This window comes from Aspergillus pseudonomiae, assembly GCF_009193645.1.
Source record: "Aspergillus pseudonomiae strain CBS 119388 unplaced genomic scaffold BDV37scaffold_25, whole genome shotgun sequence".
NCBI lineage: Eukaryota > Fungi > Ascomycota > Eurotiomycetes > Eurotiales > Aspergillaceae > Aspergillus > Aspergillus pseudonomiae.
In genome coordinates this window covers 295933-311442 of record NW_022476017.1, presented here as the reverse complement: position 1 = coordinate 311442, position 15510 = coordinate 295933, and the positions used below count along the sequence as shown (strand labels likewise).

Here is a 15510-nt window from a genome sequence, read left to right as displayed (position 1 = left end):
TCTAGTTGATGCTTATAGCGAGACCCAAAGGAAACAATATCTTCCACAACGTAGAGCCATAGGGCCGAGGAAGTGTACATGTTAATATGACCCAGTCCGTTCGGACCTTACCATTTCCGGGCATAACGTCTAGCCGAAATATTGACAATATTTGGAGTTCCACAATCTGACGGAACAGCATGGGTACAGTCTTCTATCTGAGTAAAATAGATTCCCTTAGGAACAGGGGTGAGTGTTGGCACTGGTTGGATGCAGGTGAGGCATGTTGGTGTTGGATGGAGGTCCGTCTTAGGTTTGATCGAGTAGTGTCGATGTCACCCATTGATAATAATTACAAAATATGATAACTATACATTCATGACTAAAGAAGTGGTACGGTTGGGCCCGAAAGGTTGCAAAATTGGATCTCATTATGTTGAGAATAAGGATTTCAAAAGAGATAAATAGGGGGAAAAACAAAAATTCGAATTAAAAAGGAAGAAAAGAAAGTAAGAAAGAAGTACTAGTTGTGTGATACTTCTGAATGTGATATCTACTAGTAGGAAGTACTAGTAGTACTTATTGGTGGCCGATGGGGCTGCACTCTAGACGCCTGACGCTCTCCGGAGTTGCTTCCTGAGGCCCGCGTCACCACTGCTTACCACTACCACGTCAACCCTCAACCCCCCAATTGATTCATTCCTCTTCTTCATTCCACTTTCCTTCTTCATCGCCACTACGACGTTCACGACCACTGCTTTTATCCCAGTTTTTGTCTGTTACTCATCACTAATTCATTCGGATACTTGCCCTCCTTTACTTTATATATCTTTATTCCTTTTTGGTTCTCGTTTCCAGCTGTTGTCCCCTGACTTATCTTTCCATATCCTCCCCCCCCCAAAACGGACAACCTGAAAATACGCAGTGTCACCTTCCTGCCCACGCTCGGTCAGCTACCTTCTGAGTAACGGATGGCGGGTTAAACGGTCGACAGACGAGCGAGCCCTCTTCGTCCAGCTCTGGTTAACATCAACTTATGGCCAGAACAAGGCCCAACCTTCACCGCCAGGACCCTCTTGAGGATTCATCCACTGGAGCCCCCGCCACTGCCGCCAGGTACATACCAGATCTACTTCCCTTTCTCTGCGCAGTTTGTTTCGCCTTGTGACGCTTCATATCCTGCCTCTTCCGTCGTCGTGGCCCCGCACAGTGTATGACTTTGGGGTCTGCTAGAAAGCCCGAGGTCGAGCTCTGCATCCCGACCCTGACTGCTATCTTCCCCTGATACACCGAGTCCATCGGTCATTGTGTGGAAAGACTGCTTCTCTTTACATTACTCCAACCTCTATTCTCCACCTATCTTGTCCTGTCGTTCCCATACCTACCCCTCACTTAACCTCCTATCTCCGCCGTGACTCGGGAGTGCTCAGCTTCTCATGTCCTCCAGGATTACTCGCTCAGCCGCGAGACTAGCTGCAGAACCCCCTCCGCCCGCCACCTCAGGTCCCTCTCCTGCGATTCCCGCCGCTGGTTCGGCCCCAAGTCGGAAGCGTAAAGCCCACCCACGAAGCGATCGGTCTGTGGAAGCCCCCGGACAGCCGAATCCTCCGTCACCCCCACGGAGAGCCAAGAAACAGCGGCGTGCAGCTTCCCCCCAACCGGCGGCCGCCTCTGCTCCTCCCCGCCGTGGTACCCGCAATCGTACAGTTATGTCCCAATCCGGGTGAGTTTGAGGTGCCTCGCAGCGATCCTCGAGGTTGTTGCTGATTGACGTGTTGTTTCTAGTTCATCCTCACATCCAACGGAGGAACCCTCGAGGAACCAGCCGTCACCTCCGGCATCCAGAAGAAAATCGAGCAGAAATGGGAAGGTGTCACAAGGTAAGGTTACACGGACGATGCTCGAGGCCGTTTCCGCAATCATATTCCCCTCCCCACTGGCCAAGCGACTCGGTTAACACATGGTTTCGTCAGATCGCTTTTCAGCTGCCCAATCCCCTCCACCTCGACGTCAACAGAAAAAGCGTTCATCGAGAAATAATCCAGATGTCACCATGAAAGAAGCGGATGAGGACTTGGAAAGACGTGAACGGAGTGAGGAGCGAGAGTCGTCTCCACCAAGTGATAGCAACGATGGAACTAATCATTCGGGCCTTGATGATGACGATGGAGATCTCTTTCACAATAGCCTGTTTGGCTCGCGCAGCCCCCTGGGTCTTCAGAGCACCCTACGTGCGCTGTCTGGGATGATGACGGGCATGTCATCTCGCTTGCGTGAAATCCTGTGCAATCTCAGAGCGAAGGATGATCCATCCATCCAATTAATCGCTTTACAGGAGCTTTCAGATCTCTTACTCGTATCTAATGAGGATAATCTTTCCGGCCAGTTCTCCCCCGATCCCTACGTAAAGGAATTGGTCTCGTTGATGCAGCCGAATGAATTCGGCGAAGAAAACCCTGAAATCATGCTCCTCGCATGTCGCTGCTTGGCGAACTTGATGGAGGCTCTTCGCGGCTCCGTAGCCAATGTTGTCTACGGCGGTGCTGTGCCGATTCTGTGTCAGAAGTTGCTGGACATACAGTTTATTGATCTGGCCGAACAAGCCTTGAGCGTAAGTTCGCCGCTAGACCTATTAACTCGACTTCTAAGACCTATGCTAAAAATTCCCAGACTTTGGCCAAAATATCTGTAGACTTTCCTGCCTCTATTGTTCGGGAGGGGGGCTTGACTGCTTGTTTGACATATCTCGACTTCTTCCCGACGAGTACACAGCGTACGGCGGTGACCACGGCAGCAAATTGCTGCCGTAACCTTCCACACGATTCCTTTCCTGTGGTGCGGGATGTAATGCCCACACTCCTAAATGTGCTGTCCAGCAATGACCCAAAGGTGATGGAGCAAGGCTGTTTGTGTGTCTCCCGAATTGTGGAGAGTTTCAAGCATAAGCCGGAGAAACTGGAGGAGCTTATCGAACCCGCGATGTTGAAGGCGATACTCCGTCTGCTGTTGCCAGGTACCACCAATCTAATTGGCCCGCACATTCACACCCAGTTCCTCCGCGTTCTAGCGATAGTATCCAAAGCCAGCCCCAGGCTGTCTGTAGAATTATTGAAGATGAACGTGGTCGATACTTTGTACCAAATCTTGACTGGGGTATCGCCGCCAGGAAACCTGGAAGATACCACCGTTAAGATGGACAGTGTGCTGGTGATGCAAGCCTTGATCCACCGACCTAGGGAGCAGGTCCTTGAAACGCTTAATGTGATTTGCGAGATGCTCCCTGGCGTTCCTGGCCGACATGTACCACAAACCGACGGATGGCTTAATAACCCCCTCGACAGCGATCCGTCTCTTGGCTTGAAGTCGCCGAAGGCGAAAGAGGTAGCCGAAAAGAGACGCTCTCTATTGCGAGAATGCAAAGGCGAGCTCAAGCGCTTTGCTATGATCCTACTGCCAACATTGACCGACGCCTACTCAAGCACCGTCAACCTAGAGGTCAGACAAAAGGTTCTCATCGCTCAGCTTAAGATGTTGCACCATTTAGACGCCGGTCTGGTAGAGGAAGCTTTACGATCTGTGCCATACGCCTCGTTTCTGGCGGCAATTTTATCTCAGAAAGACCATCCGTCGTTGGTCTCGTCAGCACTGCGGTGCTCTGAACTTCTCTTTCAGCGCTTGGAACATGTCTACCAGTGCCAATTCCATCGTGAAGGTGTCGTCTCGGAAATTTTCAAGCTGGCGGAAGGACCTCTGTCGGATGAGAAGCAGTCCAAGCCTTCCTCTGATTCATCCGCTGCCATGGACACCTCGAGCGATTCGCGTCGGGAAGCCGAAGATGTCGATGGCCCGGGAGACGACGATACTCATGATGACGACTACGATGAGCACGAGGATGAGCGGGACGAGAACGATGATATGTCGGAATCGGATAGCTCTTCAGCATCCGGCCAAGTGCTCTCCACGAGGATAGACAATGCCATGAAAGACCTCGTCGTCCGCGATGCTCGGACGTTTGTTGATCTCTACGAAGCCGGCCATGGGAAAGATATGCGAGAGAAAGCTATAGAAGTCTTGGCCGAATTACAAAATCTCGCCTCAAATCTAGAAGTCTGTTATCGTTCAGACGCACGTGAGGACGGCCTTGGGCTTTTCCAAAAACTGGCCTCTTACTTCGACGGCGACGCACTCGAGAGTATCACTAGCTCAGAATTACTGAACTCGGGTATCATCAAGGTGTTGCTGGATGTGTTTGGTGACTTTAACAGTTCCTCTATGCGCAAGGCTCGTGCTGCTTTTCTACAGGCATTCATGGGATCTACTATCTCGGAGAAAGCCCAAAGCCAAAGCACTGCTACGACTCCATTTAGTGTCCTGATCCAGAAGTTGCAAGACTTGCTCAGCCGGACTGAGCATTTCGAAGTGCTTACTGTCAGCCACAATTCTTTGGAAAACACGCGGAGTAATGCTGCACATATGCTTGGAAAACAGCTTAGGCTTAAGTTGGTGGCCGATGAAGACTCTGACATCCCTCGCACGTATCGAAGCATAATGGTGTCAATCCACGCCATTGCCACGTTCAAAGCCTTAGACGACTTCCTACATCCACGAATTAGTCTGTCAGATCGGCCAAAACCATCCCGCAGCAGAGAATCTTTATTCTCGCAGATTGCTAATGCCGCTCGACTTCGGGATCAGCTAGCCGGCAATGGCGAGTTCCCTGGGAGCGATATCCCATCTTTGCCACGACAGAGCACGAACAACGACAGATCCTCCCCTCCAGAAGACTCGCAACCAAATGCTCAGGAGTCATCGATCGAAGGTCAGGAACGTAGTTCGAGATCCAGGCGTTCTGGCCGACACCAGCAAACTTCAGAAGACCCTGCCCATGACGATGAGCCTTTGGAGTGCGCGGATGAGAGACACCTGAGTGAGGACGAAGAAGAAGATGACGATGGCGACGACGGAGAACTGAATGCTATTATGGATGATCTAGACGATGACCTCTCTGAAGACAATGCTCCCGACCCGACAGCGGTGAATATGGAGGTAGCCTCCTCCGGTAAGGTAACTGCTCGGAAGGAAGATGGAACACGTGTGGCCACTCCGTCTCAATCCACCCCAGCTTCTAAGGCATCGTCGTCTGCCTCTAGTGTGGCTCAGAATCCCGCTGGAAACAACTCTCTTGCCACGGCCGGCCGTCCTTTCTCCTCCTACGCCGCTGCAATGGCCTCTATCCCTTCGGACTGGCATCTGGAGTTTAGCGTGGATGGCAACCCGATTACTGGTGACACAACAATATACCGTGCTGTTCATCACAACCGGCAAGATTCAGACCCCAGCGGAAGACACGTGTGGTCTGCTGTCCATACCGTTAAATTCAGGCGCGTTCCGGGACCCCCTCCACCAGAGCCTACTGCCCTCACAACTAGTGTACCAGAGTCCGTTGCGAAGAACGCTAGCACCGAGATGCCACCCTCACTCAGCCAAGAGACAACAACTGCGTCGATACTCCAGCTACTTCGCCTTCTGCACGAAATGAATGCTACGCTGGATGATATACTCACTGAAAGCAAGGAGCTGGTCGCACTTAAACCTGAAGCCCTTGCGCAGTTTATTAATACTAAATTGACGGCCAAGCTTAACCGACAGTTGGAGGAACCCTTGATCGTAGCGAGCAGTTGCCTTCCCAGCTGGAGCGAAGATCTTGCTCGTCTCTTCCCTTTCCTGTTCCCATTTGAGACACGCCATTTGTTCCTTCAGTCGACTGCTTTTGGCTACTCGCGGGCGATGATGAGATGGCACAATTCGCAAAACGGCGACGATGGTCGTAACGATCATCGACGCGATGATCGACCGTTCCTAGGCCGTCTCCAGCGACAAAAGGTGCGTATCTCAAGAAGTCGTATCCTAGAGTCTGCTATGAAAGTCATGGAACTCTATGGCTCTTCGCCGAGCGTTCTGGAGGTGGAATATTTTGAAGAAGTTGGCACTGGGTTAGGCCCGACTCTGGAATTCTACTCCACCGTTTCAAAAGAGTTCTCAAAGAAGAAGCTCAAGATCTGGCGAGAAAACGATTGCAACGATGCCGAAGAGTTCGCGTTTGGCAAGCGAGGCCTGTTCCCTGCCCCTATGAGCGAACAGTATGCTTCTTCGGAGCCCGGGAAGAAACAGTTGCATTTGTTTAAGGTCCTCGGTAAATTTGTTGCTCGCTCGATGCTCGACTCCAGGATTATCGATGTCTCCTTCAATCCCGCATTCTTCCGGATCGCTGATAGCTCTTTCTCCGTGGCACCATCGCTGGGTACGGTAAAGGCAGTCGATCAAGACTTGGCAAATTCATTGCTTCTGTTGAAGCGCTTCGCCAATGCGAAGGCAGCAGTCGAGAACAAGGGGCTTTCAGAGCCTCAGAAGAGGGAAGCCCTACTAAATGTTGAAGTGGACGGTGTTAGGGTCGAAGATCTGAGCCTCGACTTCACCCTACCCGGCTACCCATCCATCGAGTTGATCAAAGATGGTTCTGATGTTCCGGTAACCATCGAGAATGTTGATTTGTACGTTGAGCGGGTCGTGGATATGACTTTGAGTAGCGGTGTCCAGCGTCAAGTGGAAGCTTTCCGGGAAGGATTTTCGCAGGTTTTCCCATATTCTGCTCTTCGGACCTTCACGCCTGCGGAACTTGTGATGTTGTTCGGAAGAGCAGAAGAGGACTGGTCCATTGAAAGTAAGTGCACCTAGTCTACTTGTATAAATACGGATCACTAACATGCTGGTCCTAGCACTCATGGATTCCATCAAAGCCGATCATGGCTTCAACATGGATAGTCGCAGTGTCAGGAATTTGCTCCAAACGATGAGTGAGTTGGATGCACAGCAACGTCGGGACTTCCTCCAATTTGTCACTGGTAGTCCCAAGCTCCCAATTGGAGGTAGGAAGAAAGCCCCCGCTTCATTTAATCCGAGACGGATTCTGACCAAGTATTACATCTACAGGCTTTAAGAGTCTCACTCCGATCTTTACCGTTGTTTGTCGCCCCAGCGAACCGCCATACACACCCGATGATTATCTCCCCAGCGTTATGACGTGTGTAAATTATCTGAAGTTGCCGGACTACAGCAGCTTAGATGTCCTTCGAACTCGACTGTCTGTTGCTATCCAAGAAGGACAGGGAGCATTCCACCTGTCTTAGTTTCTCACCGTCGCTCTTTAGCGGAAGCCACACAAGAAAGAAAAGGAAAACAAATCAAAAAACGGTACATTTGGTCCATTGGTACAGTATCTAGCAAAATACCCTTACATATTGATTAAGGGAGGTTATAATGACGGCATGAGTGAATCGAATCTGTTTACATCGGCCGGCTTTCTGCATTCAAAGTCCATTATTTACTTAGTCGCAGGGTATCGATTCCGGACTTTGGGGTGGAGTCATGGGGTTCATCATTTTATTCTAGATAGAAAATGGAGAATTTCAGCGCAAAATTGTTGCCCAATCTATCAGTACTCCGTTTCATCCTGTGTCCATAGTCTATATGAGGTATTATAAGTTTATTCAAAATATTGTGCCGAAGGGTATTTAAATCATATGGCGCTCTCGGCAGCCACGCCTCAATCAATCGCGATACAGAGGTACCATAGACTGTACCCAAAAACAGTCAGTCACCAACTGAGTTAGGGGCTCGAAGAGAAAGGGGAGACCATACCTCTGCAAACTTGGGCTCAACAAACAAAGCCCTAGCTTCAGCCACCGTAACGGGATCACTCTCCTCCCCAGAAGGCGGCAGCGAGCGTAAGCTCCCTTCCACCCAAGCCTTCCTCCCCTCAACATTAACCGTATCAGCCCGCAGCACGTACAGCCGATCAGGGACGGCTGGCTTCCGAAAGTCCACATTGAGGTTCGCCGTCATACCTAGTCCACTCGGAAACGACGCCGACACGCACCGCGCAAATGCCTCGTCGAACATAACGGACAACAAGCCCCCATGCACGAATCCCGGGTGCCCGCACATTTGCTTCCCGATATGGAACACTGATATCACACGTGCCGCCCACCGGCCGCTGTCCTTCAGCTTCTCAGCCGCCGTCCACATATACGGGGGAACGGTGACCTTCTCCGGGCCGGCCAGAGAGCCCGCAACGAAATGAGCGGGCCGCAGAGAAGGGTTCATGGACAGGTGAGGGCGGGTTTCCTTGTACTTTGGGTCCCGGCGGAGGGACTGCACTAGGGGCAGACGTGAGATGTGAGATTCGACCTGGGTTTGTGGTGGTGTTGTGGTGCGGAATGGGGGGATGTCCTCGACGGGCGTGGCGTTTGTTGAGGCATGGTGGTCTTGGGCTGTTGCTGAGGCGGCGATGCGCACTGTGCGCACTGGTGTTGTTTGGGGGGTTGTCGTTGCAAGAAGCTTTAGTCTGTGGGTGTAATGGAGGGATCTGGTCAAGATCGTCATTGCTGCTTTGGGGGTTGTGGCTTTTTTAGTGAGGTAGTATCGGGAGGTGGTAGTGTTCGTATGCACAATGATATTAGGGCTTTTTATAAACGCCGTAGATCTATAGAAACTTAATTTCGTTAGTGGTGTCAACTTTCATCTATGCTAGCTAAGGTTCGCCTGGACATACCTATGATAGGGGATAGTTAAGCTATTGAAGTGAATTTTGATCTCATAGAGAAGATTAGGATTCCTCGTCGCGACAAAACCCGGATAAAGATAAAAAAAAAGAAGAAAAAAACCGGAGAAAAAGAATACTAACTCCGTGGTGGAGTATGTCTACGCTAGAGGGCCCACGTGGAAGTGCCGTCATTCTTGCGACTGTCGCGAAGCCAATCCTGCATGATCGCCTTATCTTGGGATCGTACGAACTCTAGAGCTAGATCTTCAGGGTCGTGCGTGGTTTAAGGTTCATACATGGTTCTTTGGGTTCAGATAATCTACTTCACAGGGTATATCAAACTTGTTTCTTCAATAGCGGCAGATCCGGACGAGTAAACATGACATTTGCTATAGACAGTGGCCAATGAGAGTATGGGAATACTTGTGATGGCTCTAACTATCATCCCAAGGTTCCTAAGCATTCGCCTTTGCCTTGATGGTACCAGGACAGTTCTTGCTTTCGAAAACTTTGACATCTCCGAATAAGGTTAGTCGGCATGCCGAAATTTCTTTGATCGGGCTAGAGTGGGCCCCTTCGGAATCCTCCCGAGTCCTCCCCGAGTCCGATGGACGGAGTACTCAGGACTATACACTAAGTACACATAAAGTTTATAGAGCTATTGTGTGATAGTAGTGTTCAAACCTCTATGAACTAGGAAATATTTCCGAAGAGCTATTCTGTTATTTAAAGTATAAAAGTATCAACTTTAATGAATGTGTCGTCCGATTCCGGTCTCGCCGATCTGGGTGCTTTGCGTCAGTGCTTTGTCTGTTACTCAATACGGTAAATGGAAATAGCAACGTTTGATAGCTACGGAATGGGAGCCCCGCTTCATGTGCGCGCTTGTCCATTGGATCAACTGTTGGCAAATCCGGTTACTGAATGTGGGACTTGCACTGTCGTTGTACTAGTGACGAAGAAGTAGGCTGTTGCTCTTTTTGGAACATTGCTTAGCTCTCTAAGCTTTGGTGCTTCGTTCCATGTATAAGCATGTAGTCTAAAATTAAGGTTATACTCTAGTCAGGGATGTGATGTAAGTACAACTAATACTCGGAGGGTAATTATACTAATCTTGTTGTTTACCTCAGCGTTATTTACATATAGTACTGTTCGCTCGCAAGCCTGTTCTAAGGGCACTGCAGCCAGTTTTATGAGCAGTCATCGTCATCCAAGTCACTAGACAACTGGCTCACAGCACAAGTGATCACCAAAGCCCTTCAACGAAGTAGTATGAGAGGTCTCCCATGCCATTCTCCTCACCTGCCACTTGACCATTACCAAGACAACGGAAGCGATTCGCAGAGTTGTACTGAAAGTTAAAATGCTCGGCGCCGATACTGTCAAGAGATTTCTTGAAATGACTGGTTGTCCCCGCATAAGGCGCCGTGACCTGCCCCGAAGACTTGCCGTTCTTGTACCAGCTCCGGCAATTATCGGCCCACGCCGTCCGCTTAAAGTATTCTTGCGCCCATACATTGTAGTCATCGACAGCCTCTTTCTTAACTTCCATTGACCTGTGAAATTATTGGTTAATTCCGCCAACCTTACCAGTCAAGGGTGAGCTTACTTGATGTCATGCGTGGCCATGTGCTGGGCCCACCTCATGATGTAGTCGCATACGAAAGAGATTCCACCCAGAAGTGATCCATTCGAAACAGTGAAGTTTGGCCCACCAATAATGAAGTAATTGGGCATTCCATCCACTTGCACAGAGAAGAATGCCTCTGGGTTGTGCTCCCACCGCTTGTCCAGAGTAGCGTTGTCCCTCCCTGACATTTTCCATCGAGGAACAAAGGATGTGTCAAAACCAGTAGCGCAGATGATCAGATCAAACTCTTCTTCCTTTCCATCAGCCGTCTTTATTCCCTTCTCTGTGATACAGTCAATTGCTTCCCAGCACATGTGTGTGTTCGGGTTCTCAAAGGATTCCAGATACCCATCACAGGGCGTTAACCGGCGACAACCCGGGCTGAAATCTGGCTTCATTTTAGAAGCGATCGATGGGTCATGGCTATTTTTCAGTCTTTCTTGCATCTGCTCTGTGGCGATCTGGGTTGCCAGCTTATTGAAAGTGTGATCTTTCAGCATACCATAGGCGAACTCATTAACACTGAAGTTGGAGCATTAGTGATAGCCTCTAGCAAAGTCTACGAGCAATTACTGTTTCATACCTGTTTTCGAGTTCTTTGCGCATCTTGAAGAAGGCCACCGGGTCGTCTCTGAATCTCTTCTTTTCCTCTTCAGTGTATGCAAAATTTCTCCCATCCCTTGTCAACTGGCCGCTGAAGTTGGACGCAATCCATGTTGGGTTGCGGACATAGTTAACCATCTTGGCCACCTGTGAGTGCATCGCTGCGACACACTGGACACCCGAGGAGCCGTTTCCAATGACTGCTACGCGCTTGTTCTTCCATTCGTATGATTCGTCCCTAGTTGATATTAGTTTACTTTGCATGTCTCAAGCAGGTCAGGAAGGGAATACCAGGCCGCAGTGTGAACCAGTTTACCGTTAAATTCACTCATTCCTGGGATATTTGGCAACTTCCATTTGCTTTCGCATGTGGTCAGCAAGCGCCGAAAAACTGAAGAACAACTGCTTTTACCTTAATGGACCGGATGCGCTAACAAATATTTCGGCTTCATCCTCCTTGATCACACCGTTTTGCTCGACCTTCACCTTCCATTTGCCAGCTGCTTCGTCCCATGCTGCCTCTATCACCTTGGAATTGAGCTCAATATTGTCATATAGATTCCATTTGCGCGCTGTCCTCTGTATATACTCTTCGATCTCGGGGCCTGGAGCGTAAAAATGCGAATAGTTGGGGTTTGGTTCGAATAAGAACGTATAAGCATCTGGTAGTCATTCGCTCAAGGTTAGCATACTGCTTGGTGCTGAAATCTGATAAGCGCGATCTCACGGGCTGGGACATCACTAAAATAGTCCAATTGATACTGATGAGTGACTACTACTCGACGACTCTCAAAGACTAATTCTTACCAAGCAACGCCTGGGTATCGGTTCTCAAACCAGGTTCCGCCCACGTCTGCATTCTTCTCATAGATCACAAAATCCACCACATCCTCTAGTTTGAGTCCATGTTTGATTTTGTGGGCGAGGGTCAAGCCGCCGAAGCCGGCTCCTGCACAGATAATTTTGATCTTCCTGGGAGTAAAAGCGACTTCTTCCTTGACTGGAACCCAGTTCGCAGGAGTCTGGCCCTGGGCGACAAGGCCGGCCGACGTGACTGGGTGTCCGTTTGATGTGTCCTCGGGGCGTTTCATGGTGGCAATGTGTGTTGGGAAGTGTGTGGCAGGAGGATCTGCTCCACGGAGCTCCTAAGTGCTATATAATCCATTGGCATGGGAATAGGTGCCACTGCTAGTGGCAAGCACTATCCCCCCGGAGGAATTTCCGTCTTACTGTGCGCTACCGAAGTCTCACCCCAATTAATCCCAATATATTTACGACAACATGGACCTTGACCCCCACCGAACCCCCGACTCCGCTGAAGCCCGTTCGGGGCTAAGTGGCGCGTGCCTCGCGCCGGCGCGGCGCTATGCCAACCCTAATGTACGGCCTCGCACGGGGTAGTTCTGGCATTGGATGGCCCACCGCCTATGTGGAGATCACTACGTACTCCATCGTGCACGATGCAGGGGTTACTTTGGCTCTCTAACCCTGCACGATCGCTCCGGATGACCATTCAGAAAGCGTTGCTGTGCGCAAAGCATCTCTCAGTGGCGAGATTGCGATCAACATGTTATATCCCTCGCGACTAGTGCGATGGCTTCATGTCACTACTAACTAGCCGCGAGCTAGTCTCTGGACTATTGCAACTTCATCAATCTCATACGCAGGGTGGACAGGGTGCCGATCCACCGGGGTGCGGCCTTATGCGGCCATCGGCCATCCTTCTTGCAAGCCCTCGTTGTCGGAGTCCGGACGAACAGGGTTCGGAAGGATTACTGTACATTAGAAGCCCTAAAGCCAACACGCGAATGGAATCTCACCCTTGCATAACACAACAAAGTTTTTTGGTACCTTCATAGACTGGAATTTAGTGTTCTTAGCCATATATATAACGCTTCTCATGCTATTTCTCTCTTCGCTGTCCCTGGCCGAACTGCCGACTCTGACGCATCGCTGCCCATGTCTGCCTCCGGAGACTTTGGGCCAGCGCCCCCGGGCGTCGACCTCTCAGACAATCAAGATGGCTCTATGCTTGGAGCGGTCATTACCCTAATCATACTGGGGACACTGTCCGTCGTATTGCGAGTATACGCTCGGACTGAATTCAAGAAGTTCCAGTTTGCCATTGACGATTATCTGAGCTTTGCTGCCTTGGTAAGTCAGTCGCCTTCAAGGCCGAAGCCAAGCATGCGCGAGTCATAGCTCATTCTCCCCGCCATCATCTAGTTATTTGCCTACTCGCTCGGCATATGTGTGATCATTAGTGAGTTCTCTGCCACCACTTCATGAATTTCATTGCCAACGCAGCAACTGACCATGGACAGGCGTCAAATACAGAAACGGACACCATGTCCAAGCCCTCACTAAACACGAATTCACCGTCATTTGGAAACTCCTCTACGCCCACGTCATGTTATACGCCTTCTGCGTGACCTGCACCAAAACGTCCATTATCATGTTCTATAAACGCATCTTCAACCTTCGCTACTCTCTTTACTTTGCTATGTTCTTTATCCTGAGCTATTTCATAGTCATCATCGTCACAATCAACGTGGCCTGCGACCCGATCCCGTACTTTTGGGAGCAATACACCGACCCCGATACCGCTGTCGGCAGCTGCATCGATATCCCCAAGTTCTTCTTCGGAAACGGCATCGCAGCAGTCCTGATCGACATTGGGATTCTCATCATTCCGATCCCCATTACCTGGAAACTACAGATGCCGAAAAGTCAGAGGTTGGCCGTGATCGGGATTCTGTTACTGGGTAGCTTGTGAGTCGACATTCCCTTCTTCATATGGGATCAAAAAAAGAGAAAAGAAAAAAAAGCAGAAATGATAGCCGTCGCTAACTCTCTACAGCGTCTGCATCGCAGGTATCGTCCGACTCGTCTTCCTCAACCGCAACACCCACTCGGACGATGCGACCTGGACCGTTGCGCCCGTCTTCGTGTGGTCCTGCGTCGAACCCTCGATCGGCATCGTCTGCGCATGTCTCCCTACCCTATCTCCGCTTTTCCGTCGTTGGTGGTCCAGTATGGTCACCGGGAAGTCGGGAAGCGCGAGTGCGAAACAGACCGCCTCGGGGTATAACCTGAGCAGTCGGAAATCGCGACTCACGAGCCCGAGTATGACGTGGACCCATGGGGACGAGGTCGAGCTAGTGGATACGGTGATCGAGCGCAAGTCGACCTCCCTGCAACGGAAAAGAAGCGAGGGGGGCAATTCATCGCGACATTCGGGGATCCGAGTCAGAGAGGAAGTGATGATCAGCTACACGGCGGTTTGATTGGGTGGTCTACAACTTTTTCAATTCATGTATATATGACTAATTCTTTTTTAATCAATGTATGAACTTTAACGATCAATAGTTCGCGTTCGTCGCCGACACTAGCCATGAATGACGTTGACTTTGCGCGGATTTCTCTTCCGAATTGTCCGCAGTCTATCGGGATGCTCGCCTTCCAACGGCAAGATCGGCCTCCCCGACCAACCCCAACGTGTCTCCGAACAGAAAGGATCCCCAGAGCATGGCCTGACGTGCTCGCTTCCCTCACGAACTGGCGGCCCACTCGGTGGATCTGATATCCCCGTGGGGGCCAAATGCCAGCCTCCGACATGCTGAACGACTGAAGCGACCCAGACCAGGTCAATTGATTGAACTCTCATCTGCGACTAGGAACTGACCATACCAATAATCCAACCCAATTTACCCGAACGAAAATGCAGAACCCTGCTAGCCGTTCATGATTCATGAACTTATGTGTTGTCACCAGCCCACTTTACTAGCCTGTATCCACACGGAGTTGCCCCGTTTCGGAGAATGTCGTGTAGATCCACTTCGTTAACGACAGTCTCCAGCCTTTAGCCTCGAGCCGATATGGGAACCCACAGTGAACTCCTGAAACTGCCCTTCCGAGCCCTCCGAGTGTAACCTTGAAAGTTTTCAGGAACGTCGTTGGGGAAGTATGGTATGATACTAGTACCTGGGGGGGGGGGAATAAATCTCATTGTCGAGGTTAGAACTTAGGGCTCCCGATAAAACCCATCAGCGTGTGTTTCAATTCCATAGCAGATTCATAATGCGCAATCTAAAAATCATTCCCGGGAAATAAGAACCGTTTCTCGACGCGAGTCATATTATTGATTGTGACTTGCAGCATTATTCAGGGACTATCTAAGATCTATTTAACCTTAGGTTAGGATGTTCATGTCGATCAGCTGCCGGTTGTGGTCTTGGAATATGACAACCCGTCATGGCGGTCGAAGCATCGGCTAAGCTTAACACTCCGTGTCGAGTTCCATAGTTCAGTTATCTGGGCGTCGGGGTTCAGGGGTCAATGTGCTTCATGGTGGAGACTGTTCGCCACGCGGGGATGAACATTGCATGCATGGACTTATATATTCTTTTTTTGTTATTTTAAATTTTAATGTGGTAACATTGTTCAGAGAGCATGCTGTAGTGGATCTCTGGTGATCCTCAAGGGTTTTGCGCCTCCTTTCTGGTAAAGGCCTTATGATGCAGAGATGGGGTCATGGGGTCATGGAATAAACGTAACCGAGTTTTATAACTTTATGTAATGTTTTATACTAATCTCTAATTATTGAATATAGGAGGCTCATATGCTGATGTAGAAGAAAAGTGACATTGTTACAAGGTAAGACTGGAGTCTCTGAGGTAGTATCATAGTAGTTGCA

At 50.0% G+C, this 15510-nt stretch overlaps 4 protein-coding genes across 4 annotated transcripts; 2 read left to right on the top strand and 2 right to left on the bottom strand.

Annotated features, from left to right (window-relative positions):
* Positions 1 to 1578: 1578 nt before the first annotated feature.
* Positions 1579 to 7398, top strand: BDV37DRAFT_99514 (HECT-type E3 ubiquitin transferase UFD4). Its single transcript, XM_032091540.1, has 5 exons — positions 1579 to 1702; positions 1765 to 2590; positions 2650 to 6700; positions 6756 to 6905; positions 6970 to 7398. Exons 2-5 carry the CDS (start codon positions 1940 to 1942, stop codon positions 7164 to 7166), a joined length of 5049 nt encoding a protein of 1682 aa, XP_031942526.1. The 5' UTR covers positions 1579 to 1702; positions 1765 to 1939; the 3' UTR covers positions 7167 to 7398.
* Positions 7399 to 7423: 25 nt separating this feature from the next.
* BDV37DRAFT_99523 (PaaI family thioesterase) lies at positions 7424 to 8635 on the bottom strand. The gene is made up of 3 exons (XM_032091541.1): positions 8591 to 8635; positions 7678 to 8530; positions 7424 to 7613 (listed from the first exon to the last, which is right to left on the bottom strand). Exons 2-3 carry the CDS (start codon positions 8419 to 8421, stop codon positions 7587 to 7589), a joined length of 771 nt encoding a protein of 256 aa, XP_031942525.1. The 5' UTR covers positions 8422 to 8530; positions 8591 to 8635; the 3' UTR covers positions 7424 to 7586.
* Positions 8636 to 9827: 1192 nt separating this feature from the next.
* On the bottom strand, positions 9828 to 11905 carry BDV37DRAFT_282158 (flavin-containing monooxygenase; the record flags this gene model as incomplete). The annotated part of the gene is made up of 7 exons (XM_032086976.1): positions 9828 to 10137; positions 10191 to 10733; positions 10795 to 11052; positions 11106 to 11174; positions 11227 to 11476; positions 11542 to 11555; positions 11622 to 11905. The coding sequence occupies 7 exons, from the start codon at positions 11903 to 11905 to the stop codon at positions 9828 to 9830; spliced, it is 1728 nt and encodes a 575-aa protein (XP_031942524.1).
* Positions 11906 to 12773: 868 nt separating this feature from the next.
* On the top strand, positions 12774 to 14101 carry BDV37DRAFT_282157 (uncharacterized protein; the record flags this gene model as incomplete). The annotated part of the gene is made up of 4 exons (XM_032086975.1): positions 12774 to 12968; positions 13041 to 13077; positions 13139 to 13586; positions 13675 to 14101. 4 exons carry the CDS (start codon positions 12774 to 12776, stop codon positions 14099 to 14101), a joined length of 1107 nt encoding a protein of 368 aa, XP_031942523.1.
* Between the last annotated feature and the right edge of the window lie 1409 nt (positions 14102 to 15510).